We start from the raw sequence: 14506 nt of genomic DNA, 5'->3' as shown, positions 1-14506 counted from the left end.
TTAAAAAATAAAAATTAGAAAAACAAATAAAAACATTTAAAGTGCATTTAATGTTGAAAGAGACGAATTTAGTAAAAGGAACGTATAAAAACTGAAATTGTTACATGAAAAACGAAACTAATTTATTGTCAAACGAGTTACAAGCAACTGTATTTTCTTTTCTATTGCTAAATTGAGTAAAATGAAAGAGGAAGGAGAAAGATGGTTTTTCTATATTAATGTAATATAATATATACTCTCACATAATTATATATTTAAAATTATCGAGAAAGATAATCTGTGTTCAAGACACTAAATTTAAAAGGAGGGGGGGGATAATCCTTTCGAAGAGTTCTATTTCCGTTTCCCATAATTCTACATCCGGTACAGGAACACCCGGTTTTGTTTAGAATTTTTTTTTCCTTAAACGTGTTCCTCTAATTCATACTTTTCACATATTCCGATTTGTAAGTATCTTTTGATCCTCACTTTAATTGTTTTTCATTTTAAAAGTGTTAATCATTTCCTGTAAATTAATAAACTTATATAATTAACCACAGTTCTGTTAATTTGGATGTTTAAAAAACTTTACGGAGTTTGTCATAAAGAAACCCGCTTTTTTGGTGTTAATAAGTTAAATATTTATAATTATTAGTTTTAAAAGGAATCAGAGCTTCCCATGCGGTTATAATTATTATATCTGTGACCTGAGTATGGTGTATTAATTCTTGTTAAATAATGTTATAGTAATTCGATCGTTCTTAAAGCGATCGGAAACCGTTTGTAATAACATTTTAGTATCCTTGCTACCAACTTTATGTCTTTCCATCTTGACTTCTATTATATTTCTGTACATCTATCTTGACGGACCCTTATCTGTATTACAGTCTTTCTATTGTGACCGATTAAAATGTCTTGTTATAATTCTGCGATTTGTTTTTACATAATTCCATCTCTGATCTGCTACTGTTAACGCAAAAGGAAATCCAGCCAGAACACTGCTAGGCAAACATGAACAGCATTAAGTTTTCTAAACAAACCAGGAAAACTGTCTTTTAAATATTTAAAATATAAACTGAGTGGCATAATTACAGATGTGTACCCCTTCTGACTTTGTTGCCTCATAACATCCAGAAAGATGGATATAAGTTATGAGGCAAAAAATTGTATCGTGTGAATTTTCCGAAAGTCCTCCCGGTTCCTTGGCGCAGATTTTTGTTTTCATATTTGTTTTATAAACATTCTTTTACACCTGTTACACTTTCTTTGTTTGTTTTGGTGGCCAGGTGTTAAAGTAGTAATTAAGTGAAGAGAAAGGAGTTTCAGACAATTCATACGATCCGACTTTTCCCCCCTCATAACTTTTAGGGAAATGAATATCTTTTAATGAAATTTTATACAAATATCTTGATTATAAAGAAAATCGTTTGCAAAAAAATGTTTTCACCACCACACGGTTCTGGGTTCAGTCCCACTGCGTGGCACCTTGGGTAAGTGTCTTCTACTATAGCCTCGGGCCGACCAAAGCCTTGTTAGAGGATTTGATAGACGGAAACTGAAAGAAGCCCGCCGTATATATGTATGTGTGTGTCTGTGTTTGTCCCCCAACATCGCTTGACAACCGATGCTGGTGTGTTTACGTCTCTGTTACTGAGCGGTTTGGCAAAGAGACCGATAGAATTAGTACTAGGCTTACAAAGAATAAGTCCTGGGGGTCGATTTGCGCTCGACTAAAGGCGGTGCTCCAGCATGGCCGCAGTCAAAATGACTGAAACAAGTAAAAGAGTAAAGAGTATACCACTCTGGACTGATTTTGGGAGGAACCTCTGACTTTCGTTGTTGATCGAGGAAAACGTGCTTTGCTGCAGTAATCCAAGAGTTTTATATCTAACGTCGCAATACGAGAGAGACAGGAACAGGAGCAATGGCAGAAAAAGAGTCTATGCTATTAAAATGAATTATTGCTTACATTAATTAACAACTGGAAGATTTAACGATTGTCGTGCAATTTTAGGACAATCTGCCTTTAACTCGGCTCAGCGCGACATGACGGGAAGAAGAAGTTTTTAACAAACTGCCTTAACTTGACGGGAAGAGATTGTTGTTGTTCCATAATGGGTGCGAGTTCAATCTCTGGGTCAATCACACTGAATGCAAAAATAGTGTGATTGAACTCTGTGGGAAAAGTTAGGTTTTTGAGTTTTAATTTTCAGTTGCCATTGTCATACAGGTCAATGGATCAGTGGGTATAAGTTCAATCTCCGGCTCAATCACAAAAATAGTTTGATTGAGCTGGAGATTGAACCCATCCATTAACCCATACGAAAATAAAGACTGTTATATCTAACTTTTCCCATTGATTTAATTCCGTTTACGTCGGACTATTTGTTAAAACTTATCCTTCCCGCCTTAGAATTGTACGACAATTGTTAAATCTCTGTCATCCACCTCTTCTGGCATCACTTAATTAGCCATGATATAATACAATGTAAATGTTTAGTAAGTGCTGAATGGAATTTAAGGTCGTCTTCTACCTTTCTCCAATTTCACAGCAATGAACGAAACACAATGCTGTTTTACTGACAGACTCTAATATCACCGAAAACGGTGTTTTTAGCACTACACTCTCACCTGAACTATCACCACTTTTGATTCCATTTGTTCTTAACTCGTTGCCTTTGCTTAATTTTGTTAATCATTGTCTATAGATTTAGTCTTAATTAAAATTATCGTCTGTGATCGCCGCATTAATTTTGTTAACCTTTCTAGGCTGCAGTCCAATGACTGAAACAAGTAGAAAGTAAAGCTATTATCTTATATCGTTTGCTTGTTTCAGTTACTTGACTGCGGCCATACTGGGGATCCACATCAAAAGTTTTGGTCGAATAAATCGACTGCAGTAGTTATTTTTTTGAGCCTGACAGTTATTCTATCAGTCTTTTAGCCGAAGCGACTTCACAAGCCCTTTTCCAATGTACCCTACCCTTTTTTTTTTTTTTGTTACTATAGCCTTCGAAATGATATGTGAGGTGGGGTATCTTTTTGTGAAAAAAAGTTTAGAAAATTTTTTTTGTACACCCACCTCCCTCTCTTCCCTCCTCCCTGCCATTTTTCTACCCTAATATTGTATACAATTTTGTTACTGTTTTTTATTGTTGCTTTATCTTTTGATCAATTTGATTGATTTTTTTTTTCTTTTTCAGACACATTGAATAATTATGGATTTGCAACACCGACCTGGTGGTAAGACCGGTTCGGGGGGGTTGGCATCTGCTTCAGAAACCAACCTCGACCGGCGAGAGCGAATGCGACAGTTGGCCTTGGAGACCATTAATTTAAATAAGGTAAGAAAATATCCCACAGAAATCTGTTTTTTCTCTTCATTGGCTCTGCCAGAATTTGGTATAGCACTACAATAGAAAGGAGTTGAAGATTTTGAACTTCAGATTGTGCAACTCGGTTTTATTCTAGCAAAAATTGGTTCCTTCCTATTCCATAGTGAAATAATTAACATCACAAAAGTCATTTCGTGACCACCACCATTGTTTCAATCTCTATTTTCCCATACTTGTATGAATCAAATGGAATTTGTTGGGGCAATTGTTCTATGACTGGATGATGCCCTTTCTTTCACCAGCTTTCAGCTGTTTCTGTGCAAGATAATATTCCCCACAGCCAGACATGTTTCCATGAAAGATTGGAAGTGAAGAACACTGCTTGTAAGATGACGTTTATGTACAGCTATCACCCAATGTCAAACACACACACATACACACACTCTCTCTCATATATACAATGGACTTCTTTCAGTTTCTGTCCCCTAAATCCACTTCTAAGGCTTTGCTCAGCCCAAAGTTGTTTCCCTGATATACGCTTCTTGTTTTAAACCAATCTACATTAAAAGTTTCCAACAAAATTTCGAGTTAATTTATCATGAAACTCCAGCTTGATAACGAGAGTTATTTAATAAGTTCTTTACTTCCACAATTAATTGAAAGCACAACTGTATTTCAACAAAAATATGGTAACAAAAAGGGTTAAATGCGGTCAAATTCTCATCTCTTATTACTTAATCTTTTTCTGAACAATAGGAATATAAAATAAATGACATTTTTATATGTCTTCTATGTAGGTTTACAGCTATGATACCATATGTTGATCCTGTGTGGACTGGGTTGCCTGTTGCTAGACCTTCGATATTAGGAGTTAAACATATTAATAGCTTCAGTTCTCTGGAGTTTCTGGATTTGATGTGTATTCAAGCAGAATGGCTACTTCTTTCTCTGGGATTCATCAAATGGTGTAGACGCTTCTGATATGACCCCCAATAAGGGTAAAAAATTAAGGTCGTTCATAGTATTCTTCAATCTACACAAAGACAGGTAAAAGAGACATGTTTGTTTGTCTACCTATAACGGTTTATGTATTTATTCCAGACTTTAAAAACAATTCAACTTTAAGATTTTTTTACTTTTTCTTGAATGTATTTAAATGGGAAAACTAATTTTTGTTTCTTTTTGTTTCTTTTCAGGACCCTTATTTTATGAAAAATCATTTGGGATCTTATGAATGTAAATTATGTTTGACATTACACAACAATGAGGTAAATATTTTCAGCTCTTTCTCTCGCCATCTCTATTATATGTTACTGAAAAACATTGGATGAAGCTGTTGTCAAGTGCTTCACTTGGCTCTTTAACATGTCGATTTAGAATCTAAAAGCCTTCGTGCAACCTTTCGGTTGATCTACAAAGTCAGAGGCTTTAGGTACCTTTTGTTTCTTATCTCCTGGGGGGTTATTTATTGCTGTATTTTTGTTAGGTTTCTGACCCAAATACTACATTCTGCTGTTTACATGTGGTGGCAGGGCTTTTTTTTTTTTTTTTTTGGAAGACAGTTCTTAAAAGAGGACTAAATGTTCAACATAAGAAATGGTTTGCATCCAACCCTTATGGAATGAAAGAAAATATCAATACATTATCTATGGAAAGTATTTTATAAGTTTGGCTTTGCTGCTGCTACTACTACTACTATAACTAGTAGGAAGGAGTATTACTGTTGCTACTGCTTTTGCCCTGGAGTAAAATATTAGTTTCAAATATTGACACAAGGCCAGCAATTTCAGAAGAGAGGTGAGGTCAATTACATTGAGCCCGGTGTTCAACTGGTACCTATTTTATTGACCCCAAAAAGCTAAAAGGCAAGTCGACCTCAACAGGATTTGATCTCAGAACGTAAAAACAGATGAAATGCCGCTAAGCATTTCTACCAGCTTGCCATTGCCACCTTCCCAGATGGGGACCCAATTATCAATGATGATGTAATTAAAACAATCTCAGTGATGTAAACATTGAAACTCATCTGTTCGTTCCAAGCCTGTTAATGGTCGATGATGTAGAATTAAAAACTGATAATCATCGTATATTAATTACTACTTTGTTTTAAACTCTCTCCGCAATTTCTTTGTATCTTTGAATGACGACGGTTTCTGTTTCTCTTCAGGGTAGCTACTTAGCCCATACCCAAGGGAAAAAGCACCAGGCCAATTTGTGAGTATCTTTATATTTTTATTGGTTTTCTTAATCATCTCTATTGAAGTTATTATTTTTTAATTAATGCTTTAATAGACTGATGCATAAAAACTTGTCCGACATCTCTTGTGTTTAGTTGATGTCCCTAAACTTTCTCATTTTGACAGAACATTTTTAATGGCTAAATCAGGGGAGATAATCGGTGCCCAGTGACCCTTTTCAGGGATTCTAAGACCTTTGGGTGAAAATGGAAGAAGGTGGAGACCCCACCCAAATACTTGGAACAGATTAGACTCCACTAAAGACATTCAAGGGTCAGATGGTGATGGTTTAACCGTGCCATCCAAGAATACGAACATTCCCAAATTTCTTTTATTAGTCACTGGTTAATGCCAAAGAAGACACCTTTCGAGTTTTATCAACATTAAATAAAAAAAAAAAAGAAAAACGATATTACAATCTGCATTTCATTTAGTTTGTTGTAATCTATGACTAAAGAATCACCAAATTAAAGAAACTATGAGTTTGTATTATGTAACCTTACTATCTGACTCGTCATCATCATTTAACGTCCTTTTCCCATGCTGGCATGGGTTGGACGGTTTGACAGAAGCTGATAAGGCTGGGAGCTGTCCAGGCTCCATTCTCTATTCCGGCAGGGTTTCTATGGTTGGATGCCCCTTCTAATGCCAACCACTTTACAGAGTGGATTGGGTGCTTTTTATGTGGGACCAGCTCTTGGTCTTTTACATGATGCTGGCATGAGTGTTTTATTTGTGGCACCGTCTTTTATATTTTATTGCGCACATCATCATCATCATCATACATCTGTTTTCCATGCTGGCATGGGTTGGACAGTTTGACAGAATCCAGTGTACTCCAGGGCTTCTCTCCCTTTAACCACAAAACAGGATAGCACTTGAAAACTGAATTAGTGTTTGCTGTTATGTTGTCCCTAGTTACAAAAAAAAAAAAAAACTACTTTTGTGTTAATTTAGAAACAGTAAATAAATATACATCGATCCAGTTGATTACAATGTTTGAATTTTCATTCAATGAATTTTTTTTTTTTTTTTTTTTTTTTTTTTCAAACCATTTAGTAATCCTTATTCCTCTCTCAACCCCTTTACTTAGCTTTTGTGGACTTGGGGAAAGCCTTTGACAGGGTCCCCCGATCCCTTATCTGGTGGGCGATCTTCCGTTCTGGGTTGAATGGTTTAACGGGCTGGCAAGCCAAAGGATTGCACCAAGCTCAACTGTCTGTTTTTATGGTTGATTCCTTCCTAACAACAAACTACTTTGGACTTGGTGCTTTTTATGTGGCACCAGCAATGGCAAGGTCTGTCTTGGCATAGTTTTTACAGCTGGATGCCCTTCCTAATGCCACCCACCCCACAGAGTGGACTGGAAACTGAAAGCTTCCATAGGTTGTTACAGTTTTTCTCTCTCCTGAGATTTTATATTATTTTCCATTGAAGTGTCAGATGATAACCAGAATCCTCATTAAACAAAAATGGGTTCCATGAAACCATTTCCAAATGGTAATTCTTCAGAAATTCTTATTTAGTTTTCATGATTAGTTTTTCTTTGTTTTCTTAGAGCTCGGCGTGCAGCAAAGGAGGCCAAAGACGCTCCAGCACAACCAGCACCGGAGAAAGCCAAAGTAGAAATTAAAAAATTTGTCAAGATTGGTCGACCGGGTTACAAAGGTGAGGTTGTTTTGTATTATATCTGCATTTTATTATTTCATTTTCTGTGAGCTGTAGAAGCACCTGAGCCATTAGAAAGACAAATTAGATTATTTACTGCGTCTGGTCGACTGCCTGAAGATTCTGAATGCATACTTTTCAGAAAGTTTCAAGGCACTCATCCTACACCTCTTATTGTTAACTCTCTCTCTATTTCTCTTTTACTCCCTCTCTCTCTCTCTCTCTCTCTCTCTCTCTCTCTCTCTCTCTCAACACAGTGTAAATAGTGATTGGGAGAATTCAACATTTATATCAGCTTTTATTATAATTAAATGTAAAGAGAATGTAGTTTCAAGAAGTCCTGTAGAAAAGATGAAATATGTTGTTTTAAAAAGATAACTTGTGTCTTTAAAACATTAAATTAATTCTCTAATTTTCAAAAAACTTTTGCTTTGTCACATATTTCAGTCACAAAACAGAGAGACCCAGAGACAATGCAGCAAAGTTTATTGTTTCAGGTGAGTCTGTCCTCATCATTTATTATTGTTTTCATGTCCACTTTCCTATGTTGGCATTGGTCAAATGGTAGTCATGGAGACAGGGGTTTTGGATGGCAATAATAATTCCCTTTGGCTGGACATTTTCACAAAAGATTGGAAATGTCTGACACTGCTTGTATGACAGTGATGCTCATTTACAACAATCACATGGTGTCAATACAAGGAAATACAAGTCATTGCTCTTATGTTAAACTGTTGTATGTCCAAATTTGACCAAATGCATTTTTTTTTCAATATTTATTTTTTCTTGCAATAGCCAGTTCTTTTGGTCAATCTATTGTATCTCCAGATGCTTCAGATGCCAAGATACCAAACATTGTCAAAGTGCATTACAACAGTTTTGCTATGGAATGGTTAAACTATTTTGGACTTACGACACTTTTGCATAATAGCAACGAAATACACACGCATACATATAGCTACATGAGGGACATCCTTTAGCTTCCATCTACCAAGTCTGTGCACAAGGCTTTGGTCAGAGCTGTAGTAGAAAACATTTCCCCAAGGTGCTGTGCAGTAGGACTGAAACTGAAGCCATGTGGTTGGGAAGCAAACTTCTTAACTACACGCGTATACTTATAACTAGTCTTTGCCTTTTAGAAGAATTAACATTTTTTAAAAGTCAACTTTCTCTTTTGATTTTGGTAAATTATTTAAGCATTTTTTAAACTGAGTAAAATATGGTCCTTCATATATACCACAAGCTGCTTCTTGAGTAGTTTGGAGTTTGTAGCTTTTACTAATACAAAACAATTATTAAAATCTATACTGTCTAGAAAATTCTTATAAATTCTAACTTTAAGACATTTTTATCAAAATTGGTTTCAAGAATCTTTTATTATTTATTATTGAAGATTTTGATGACAACTAATTTTTACTACCATTCTATCTTTGTCTTTTCTCCCTCTCTTACACTTCATGGTGCTACTTTCTACAGAAATATCAGTAAAAACATGTGTGCAAATTCTAAGTTTAATCCAGCAAGATTTTGTCGATTCCTTCCATATTTGTCTGGTGTTTTTGAAGAAGAAAAATGGTTTCAATTTACTGACATCAAATTCCACCAAATATAAATTTGTTCTGTAAATTGCTTTAGAATTGCCCCCCTTCTTTGAGTTGTATTCTTCCCAAAACATTTTATTAGTTTTAGGAATGAAATTGAGTTGTTAATTTAATTTTATTCTATATCTTGTTATGTAGTCGTTAATCCTTTATCTGGTGTCTTAATTGTAATGGATATTGTTGTTTGATTATCTGTAGATTGATTATCCAGAGATAGCAGACATAATCATTCCACGTCACAGATTTATGGCTGCCTATGAACAGAAAGTTGAACCCCCTGACAGGAAATGGCAGTATTTACTGTTTGCAGCTGAACCTTATGAAACTATTGCCTTTAAGGTAAGACTTTAGGTGTCTCTTTTAACCCTACGCATGTCTTGTCTTTACATACGGATTTACAATATATATGAAGTAGAGGTGGTGAACTGGCAAAACGTTTTGCAGTATTTTGTCCATCTTTATGTTCTGAGTTCAAATTCTGCTTTGGTCAACTTTTGCCTTTCCTCCTTTTGAGATCAATAAAATAAGTACCAGTTGTACAGAGGGGTAAAGGTAATCGAATAACCCTTCCTCCATGTGACAAAATTTGAATCCAATATATATGAGGTAGATAGGATGAAAGAGAGAACGCATGACTATATGTACATATATATATATATATATATATATATATATATATCATCATCATTTAACATCCATTGGCTATGCTGGCATGGATTGGATGGTTTGACCAGGGCTGGACCAGACTCCCGTCTGCTTTGACATGGTTTCTATGGCTGGATGCCCTTCTTAAATGCCAACCACTTCAAGAGTGTAATGGGTGCTTTTTATGTGCCAGCTGCATCCATGACACCAGTATCTGTCATGACCATGATTTCACTTGGCTTGATGGATCTTCTCAGGCACATCATATTTATATCATCATCATCATCATCATTTAACGTCCATTGTCCATGCCTGTATGGGTTGGATGGTTTGGCTTGGGCTGGCAAGCTGAAGGCTGAAGACTCCAGTCTGATTTGGTATTTTTCTATAGCTGGAAGTGCTTCTTTACACCAAAATATTTATTCGCTAAATTCAGGTGAAACATTTCTGTGTTAAGGAAAAGTAATTATATTTTAAAATTATAACTTATTAAATATAGAAATTCACAAAAAATTTAAAATTTGAAGGTTTTTTTACCAAATGGAAATTGTGGAAGTATGATTAGTGTCTTTAAAAGGAATATTGTTTGATAATTTTGTTTTCTTTCCCTAGGTGCCTAGTCGGGAAGTTGATAAAGATCCTAAAAAGCTGTGGACCTACTGGAACAAAGAGACCAAACAGGTTGGTATCTGGTTTACTGATGTAGTTTTGAGCCAAAAGTTACTTTGTGAATCAGTTTGGTCCTGGACTCAACTCTATTAGAACCTTACAAGTTGAGTTTTGAGTGCTGCAGGGATTCGTAACAATCATTTAATTTCTGAAATCCATTTAGAAATAACATTCCATGGAATGTGTTTGTTTCTCTTTCATGTCAGCTTGAATTGAACCCTTTTGATTCTAGTCCATCTGAGACTGTTCCTGGTTCTTTGATACAAACTCCGTTTTAAAGTGGTCTTAATTAAATCCTTCCATCGTAATTTCATGTTATGTTCCAAACTCTGGCTTAATTCATTTTACTAAATTCTTCATTATTTCCAAGATTAACTGCACCAAAGGCAGGTAAAAAGAGGCTTAAGCTGAAATCAGAAGAACATTCTAGAACCGAATGTAGACAAATATGTTTTAACTTGATTTTACGTTGCTTTCCTGAAACTGTCCTTGGTTCTTTGATACAAATTCCTTGTTTTTAAAGAGATCTCAATTAAAATCTCACATGAAAATTTCATGTTATTTTCCAAATATCAGCTTAAAAACAGCAGTTCTAAATTCGTCAATATTTTCAAAGGCAATGTTTTTCAACAGAAAAATAGTAACAAAAAGATTAATGCCACAACTAACCATTTATTCTACACAACAAAGAAATACTTGAATCTCTTTGTCTTCATCCTCATCTCAAGTCAGGTCTAAAGCAGTGAGCTGGTAGAAACATTAGCACATGCAGGCGAAATGCTTTGCAGTATTTTGTCTATCTTTACATTCTGAGTTCAAATTCCACCAAGGTCAACTTTGCCTTTCATCTTTTTAGGGTCAATAAATCAAGTACCAGTTGTGTACTGGGGTTGATCTAATCAACTGGCCCCCTCCCCCAAAATTTTCGGGCCTTGTGCCTAGAGTAGAAAAGAACATCAAGACAGATCTGCAATGCTGCTTATTTCTATCACTTTTGATCCTGTGTTACCTTGGTCATTAAGGACCAAGATCTCATAGCCCCAAATCTCTCTCTGTTGCTTTCCCTCTTTCTCCACAACTGATACCTTCTCATATTTTTTCATGTCATCCAAACCTGTTTTAATTAATTTGAATTAATTTCATTATTGTCTTTTTTTTTTCAGTTTTTTTTGCAGTTTGCTTTCAAACTGGATCAAAAATTAAACCAACCAACGCTTCCACCGCCACCAACCAACCAACCGAGGAGTCTACCATTAGCACAGCGCATGCCCCCACCACCCCCACCAGTAGTGCCACCTATGTCCTTGGCAGGGATGATGCCACCACGCCCTCCCCCACCGATGGGGCCACCTCCTGTAGCACCACCCCCAATTCCCCCTCCTTCCTCTATTCCACCCCATGGACCACCCCCCTCTGCTCCTCTGCCCACTGCCCCTCCACCACCACCCGTCCCTCCACCAGTCCGTCTACCCTCCGTTCCAAACATCCCACATCCATCTGTACCACCCCCACCTCCACCTCCTCCAATGCCCAATTAATCCTCTCCATTTTAGTTTTATCTTTTCTTTTTATTTTACAAAAAGAAAGAATTTATTTCATTCATTTCCTTCGTTTGGGACTGGAACACTAAAAATACAAATAAACCCCAAAAAAAGAGAGAAAAAAACATTCTTAAAAAAATAAAAATTGTAAATGATTTTTTTTTTGTTTTTATGATGATGTTTTTTATTTTTATCTTTAGATTGTGGCCATACTGGGGCACTGTTTTGAAGAATTTTAGTCAAACAAATCAATTTCAGAACGGTTTTTAAAGCCCGGTACTTATTCTATCAGTCTCTATTGCCAAACTGCTAAGTTACAGGGATGTAAACACACCCACACCAGTTGTCAAGCAGTAGTAGGTGACAAACACATACGTATAGTCCTTCCCATGCATGGAAGGTGGATGTTAAATGGTGATGATGATGCTATACATGCACATACACAACAGGCTTCTTTCAGTTTCCATCTACTAAATCCACTCACAAGGCTTTGGTCAGCCCAAGGCTACAGTAGAAGACACTTGCCAAAGGTGCCATGCAGTGGGACTGAACCCAGAACCATGTGATAAGGAAGCAAGCTTCTTACTCACACAGCCGTGCTTGTAATGTTAGTTTTGGTTTGGTAATAGCGGTTTCTGTTCTGGTCAGTAATTCTGAAGGGAAGGGCAGTAGTCACTACAATAGGCTCATCCCCAGTAATTGAATGGTCCTTTATTTTATCATCCTCCAAAAGAATAAAAATCCTGGATGGAATTTCGTCTGCTGCTGTGTCATTTATTCTGTCAGCTCTGCCGTTGGTTTGCTAATAATAAGGCTGTTAAGAGAATTAATTGAGCCAATTCTCTTATCAACAAACTACTTTTCAATGTTTCATCATCATTTAACGTCCGCTTTCCATGCTAGCATGGGTTGGACGATTTGACTGAGGACTGGTGAAACCAGATGGCTACACCAGGCTCCAATCTGATTTGGCAGAGTTTCTACAGCTGGATGCCCTTCCTAACGCCAACCACTCAGAGAGTGTAGTGGGTGCTTTTACGTGCCACCGGCATGAGGGCCAGTCAGGCGGTACTGGCAACGGCCACACTCAAAAAGGTGTATTTTACGTGCCACCTGCACAGGAGCCAGTCCAGGTAATTTATTTTTAGGTGTGCCATTTAGGTCTCCTGGGACCATGGTTTGCCCAGGAATATTCTGTATGCAGGAAAGAAAATATTTTCTAACCATGTCCCTAATATCAAGTAGGGGGTGGGGGGTGCAGTGGGATCATAGGCTGGTTGACAAAAAAATACAAGCTGTGAGGGATATTTCAGGGCACTTTAATCATTGGTATGTTAATTACTCTTCAGATGAAAAGGTTTTTATTTCAGATCCTCCATGGCAGATGAAATACTAACAAGAAATGGAAAGACATGCAGTCATGTGAAGATCACAGCGATTTAGAAATTGACAACCTTCTGGAGGTTGCATGGAATCGGAAGCCTCTAGTGAGAATGTTTCCAAAGACAAAAAAAAAAGCATTCTATAAGTACCCTGCAATTCATTCAACAGGTTCAAAACATCACCAGTGATGATCTTGGAAAATCAATGAGGACTTTGGGTGTTGGAGTGGACTATCAGAACAGTGGTGCACGAGGACATTCGATACAAGTCGTCTGTTCTGAGAAGAGGACAATACATGTCTGCAAAGACAAGAAAACCATTTAACCCATGCCAGGTGCTTACTTAGCATAATTAAAAACCCTCATGGCATGTTTAAGTTTTCTGATGAGATAAACTTTGCCCAAGACCAAGCAAAAAAAAACGAGAGATGGTTATGTGCAGGTTTTCGCCCTCAGACTGATGCACATTAAGTTTCCAGCAACTGTGATGGTTTTAGGAGCAGTGAGTAACAAAGGTCATGTTATATCTTTCCATGAGATGGTTCTTAAGCCCTGGGTGGATGAGGTACACAGTGGAAGGTTGTACATGTTTCAATAAGACTCAACATCTAACAAAGCTTGTGCAACCAAAGAATGAATGTCAGACAATCTTTATAATCATGGGTAACACTAAAGTTGTGGCCTTCAAACTCACCAGATTTCAATTCTGTGGACTTGTAACGTTTGGAGTGTTGTTGAAACCAAGACCGATTGACATTCTCACAAGACCAGTTTCACTGAAAGCTACCATTGTCCAAGTGAATATCAATATGGATGAACAATGGGGTTGAGTGGAAAACTGGGCTTACGAGGGGTCAGATGTAGTGTGTAGGAGAGAAGATTGTTCTGGTAGGGAATTGTGATGAATATGGAAGATGACAGATGGTAAAGAAGTGACTGGAGGTCCAAATGAAATGAAACTGGAAGCGGAACACATGGCAGAAGTGGTGAAAGTTGATCTTAGGATGATGAATTTCACAAACGAGCACAACAATGGGTGAAATGCTGAATTGGAGAGAACCCATTCAAATATGGAAAAATGGACTTAAAAATTATGAGGACGATAATGGTGTGTGTGTGGATGTACAGTTAAGAAGTGTGCTTCTCAAACATGTTTTCATATTTAGTTGCACTTTGGGGCAAGTGTCTTCTACTCTAACCCCAGGCTGACCAAAGCTTTATTAGTGAATTTGACTGACAGAAACTGAAAGTCACATATATATATGGTAGAATAAGAAAGAAAGTCCTCAGTACAGTATTATATATTTGAAAAAAAAAAAAAATGAATAGAAATGGTTTTTCTGATAATTTTTCCGCTTTGATAATTAGATACTCTTTAACTTGTTTCAGTCATTTGACTGTGGCCATACTGGAGCACCGCCTTTAGTCGAGCAAATCGACCCCAGGACT

At 36.8% G+C, this 14506-nt stretch overlaps 1 protein-coding gene across 1 annotated transcript; it reads left to right on the top strand.

Annotated features, from left to right (window-relative positions):
- Positions 1-312: 312 nt before the first annotated feature.
- Positions 313-11832, top strand: LOC106867349 (splicing factor 3A subunit 2). The gene is made up of 9 exons (XM_089348476.1): positions 313-446; positions 3183-3323; positions 4511-4582; positions 5482-5528; positions 7110-7219; positions 7667-7716; positions 9019-9159; positions 10078-10146; positions 11298-11832. The coding sequence occupies exons 2-9, from the start codon at positions 3198-3200 to the stop codon at positions 11670-11672; spliced, it is 990 nt and encodes a 329-aa protein (XP_089204602.1). The 5' UTR covers positions 313-446; positions 3183-3197; the 3' UTR covers positions 11673-11832.
- The last annotated feature ends 2674 nt before the right edge of the window (positions 11833-14506 follow it).

The sequence above is a fragment of the Octopus bimaculoides genome, chromosome 3, assembly GCF_046866305.1.
Source record: "Octopus bimaculoides isolate indiv1 chromosome 3, ASM4686630v1, whole genome shotgun sequence".
Lineage (NCBI taxonomy): Eukaryota > Metazoa > Mollusca > Cephalopoda > Octopoda > Octopodidae > Octopus > Octopus bimaculoides.
This window is presented reverse-complemented; position numbering and strand designations above follow the sequence as displayed.

Coding starts and splice junctions, on each gene's coding strand:
- LOC106867349 (XM_089348476.1), top strand. CDS start 3,198: ATGGATTTGCAACACCGACCTGGTGGTAAGACCGGTTCGGGGGGGTTG. Junction 3,324..4,510: donor AGACCATTAATTTAAATAAG/GTAAGAAAATAT, acceptor GTTTCTTTTCAG/GACCCTTATTTTATGAAAAA. Junction 4,583..5,481: donor TGACATTACACAACAATGAG/GTAAATATTTTC, acceptor GTTTCTCTTCAG/GGTAGCTACTTAGCCCATAC.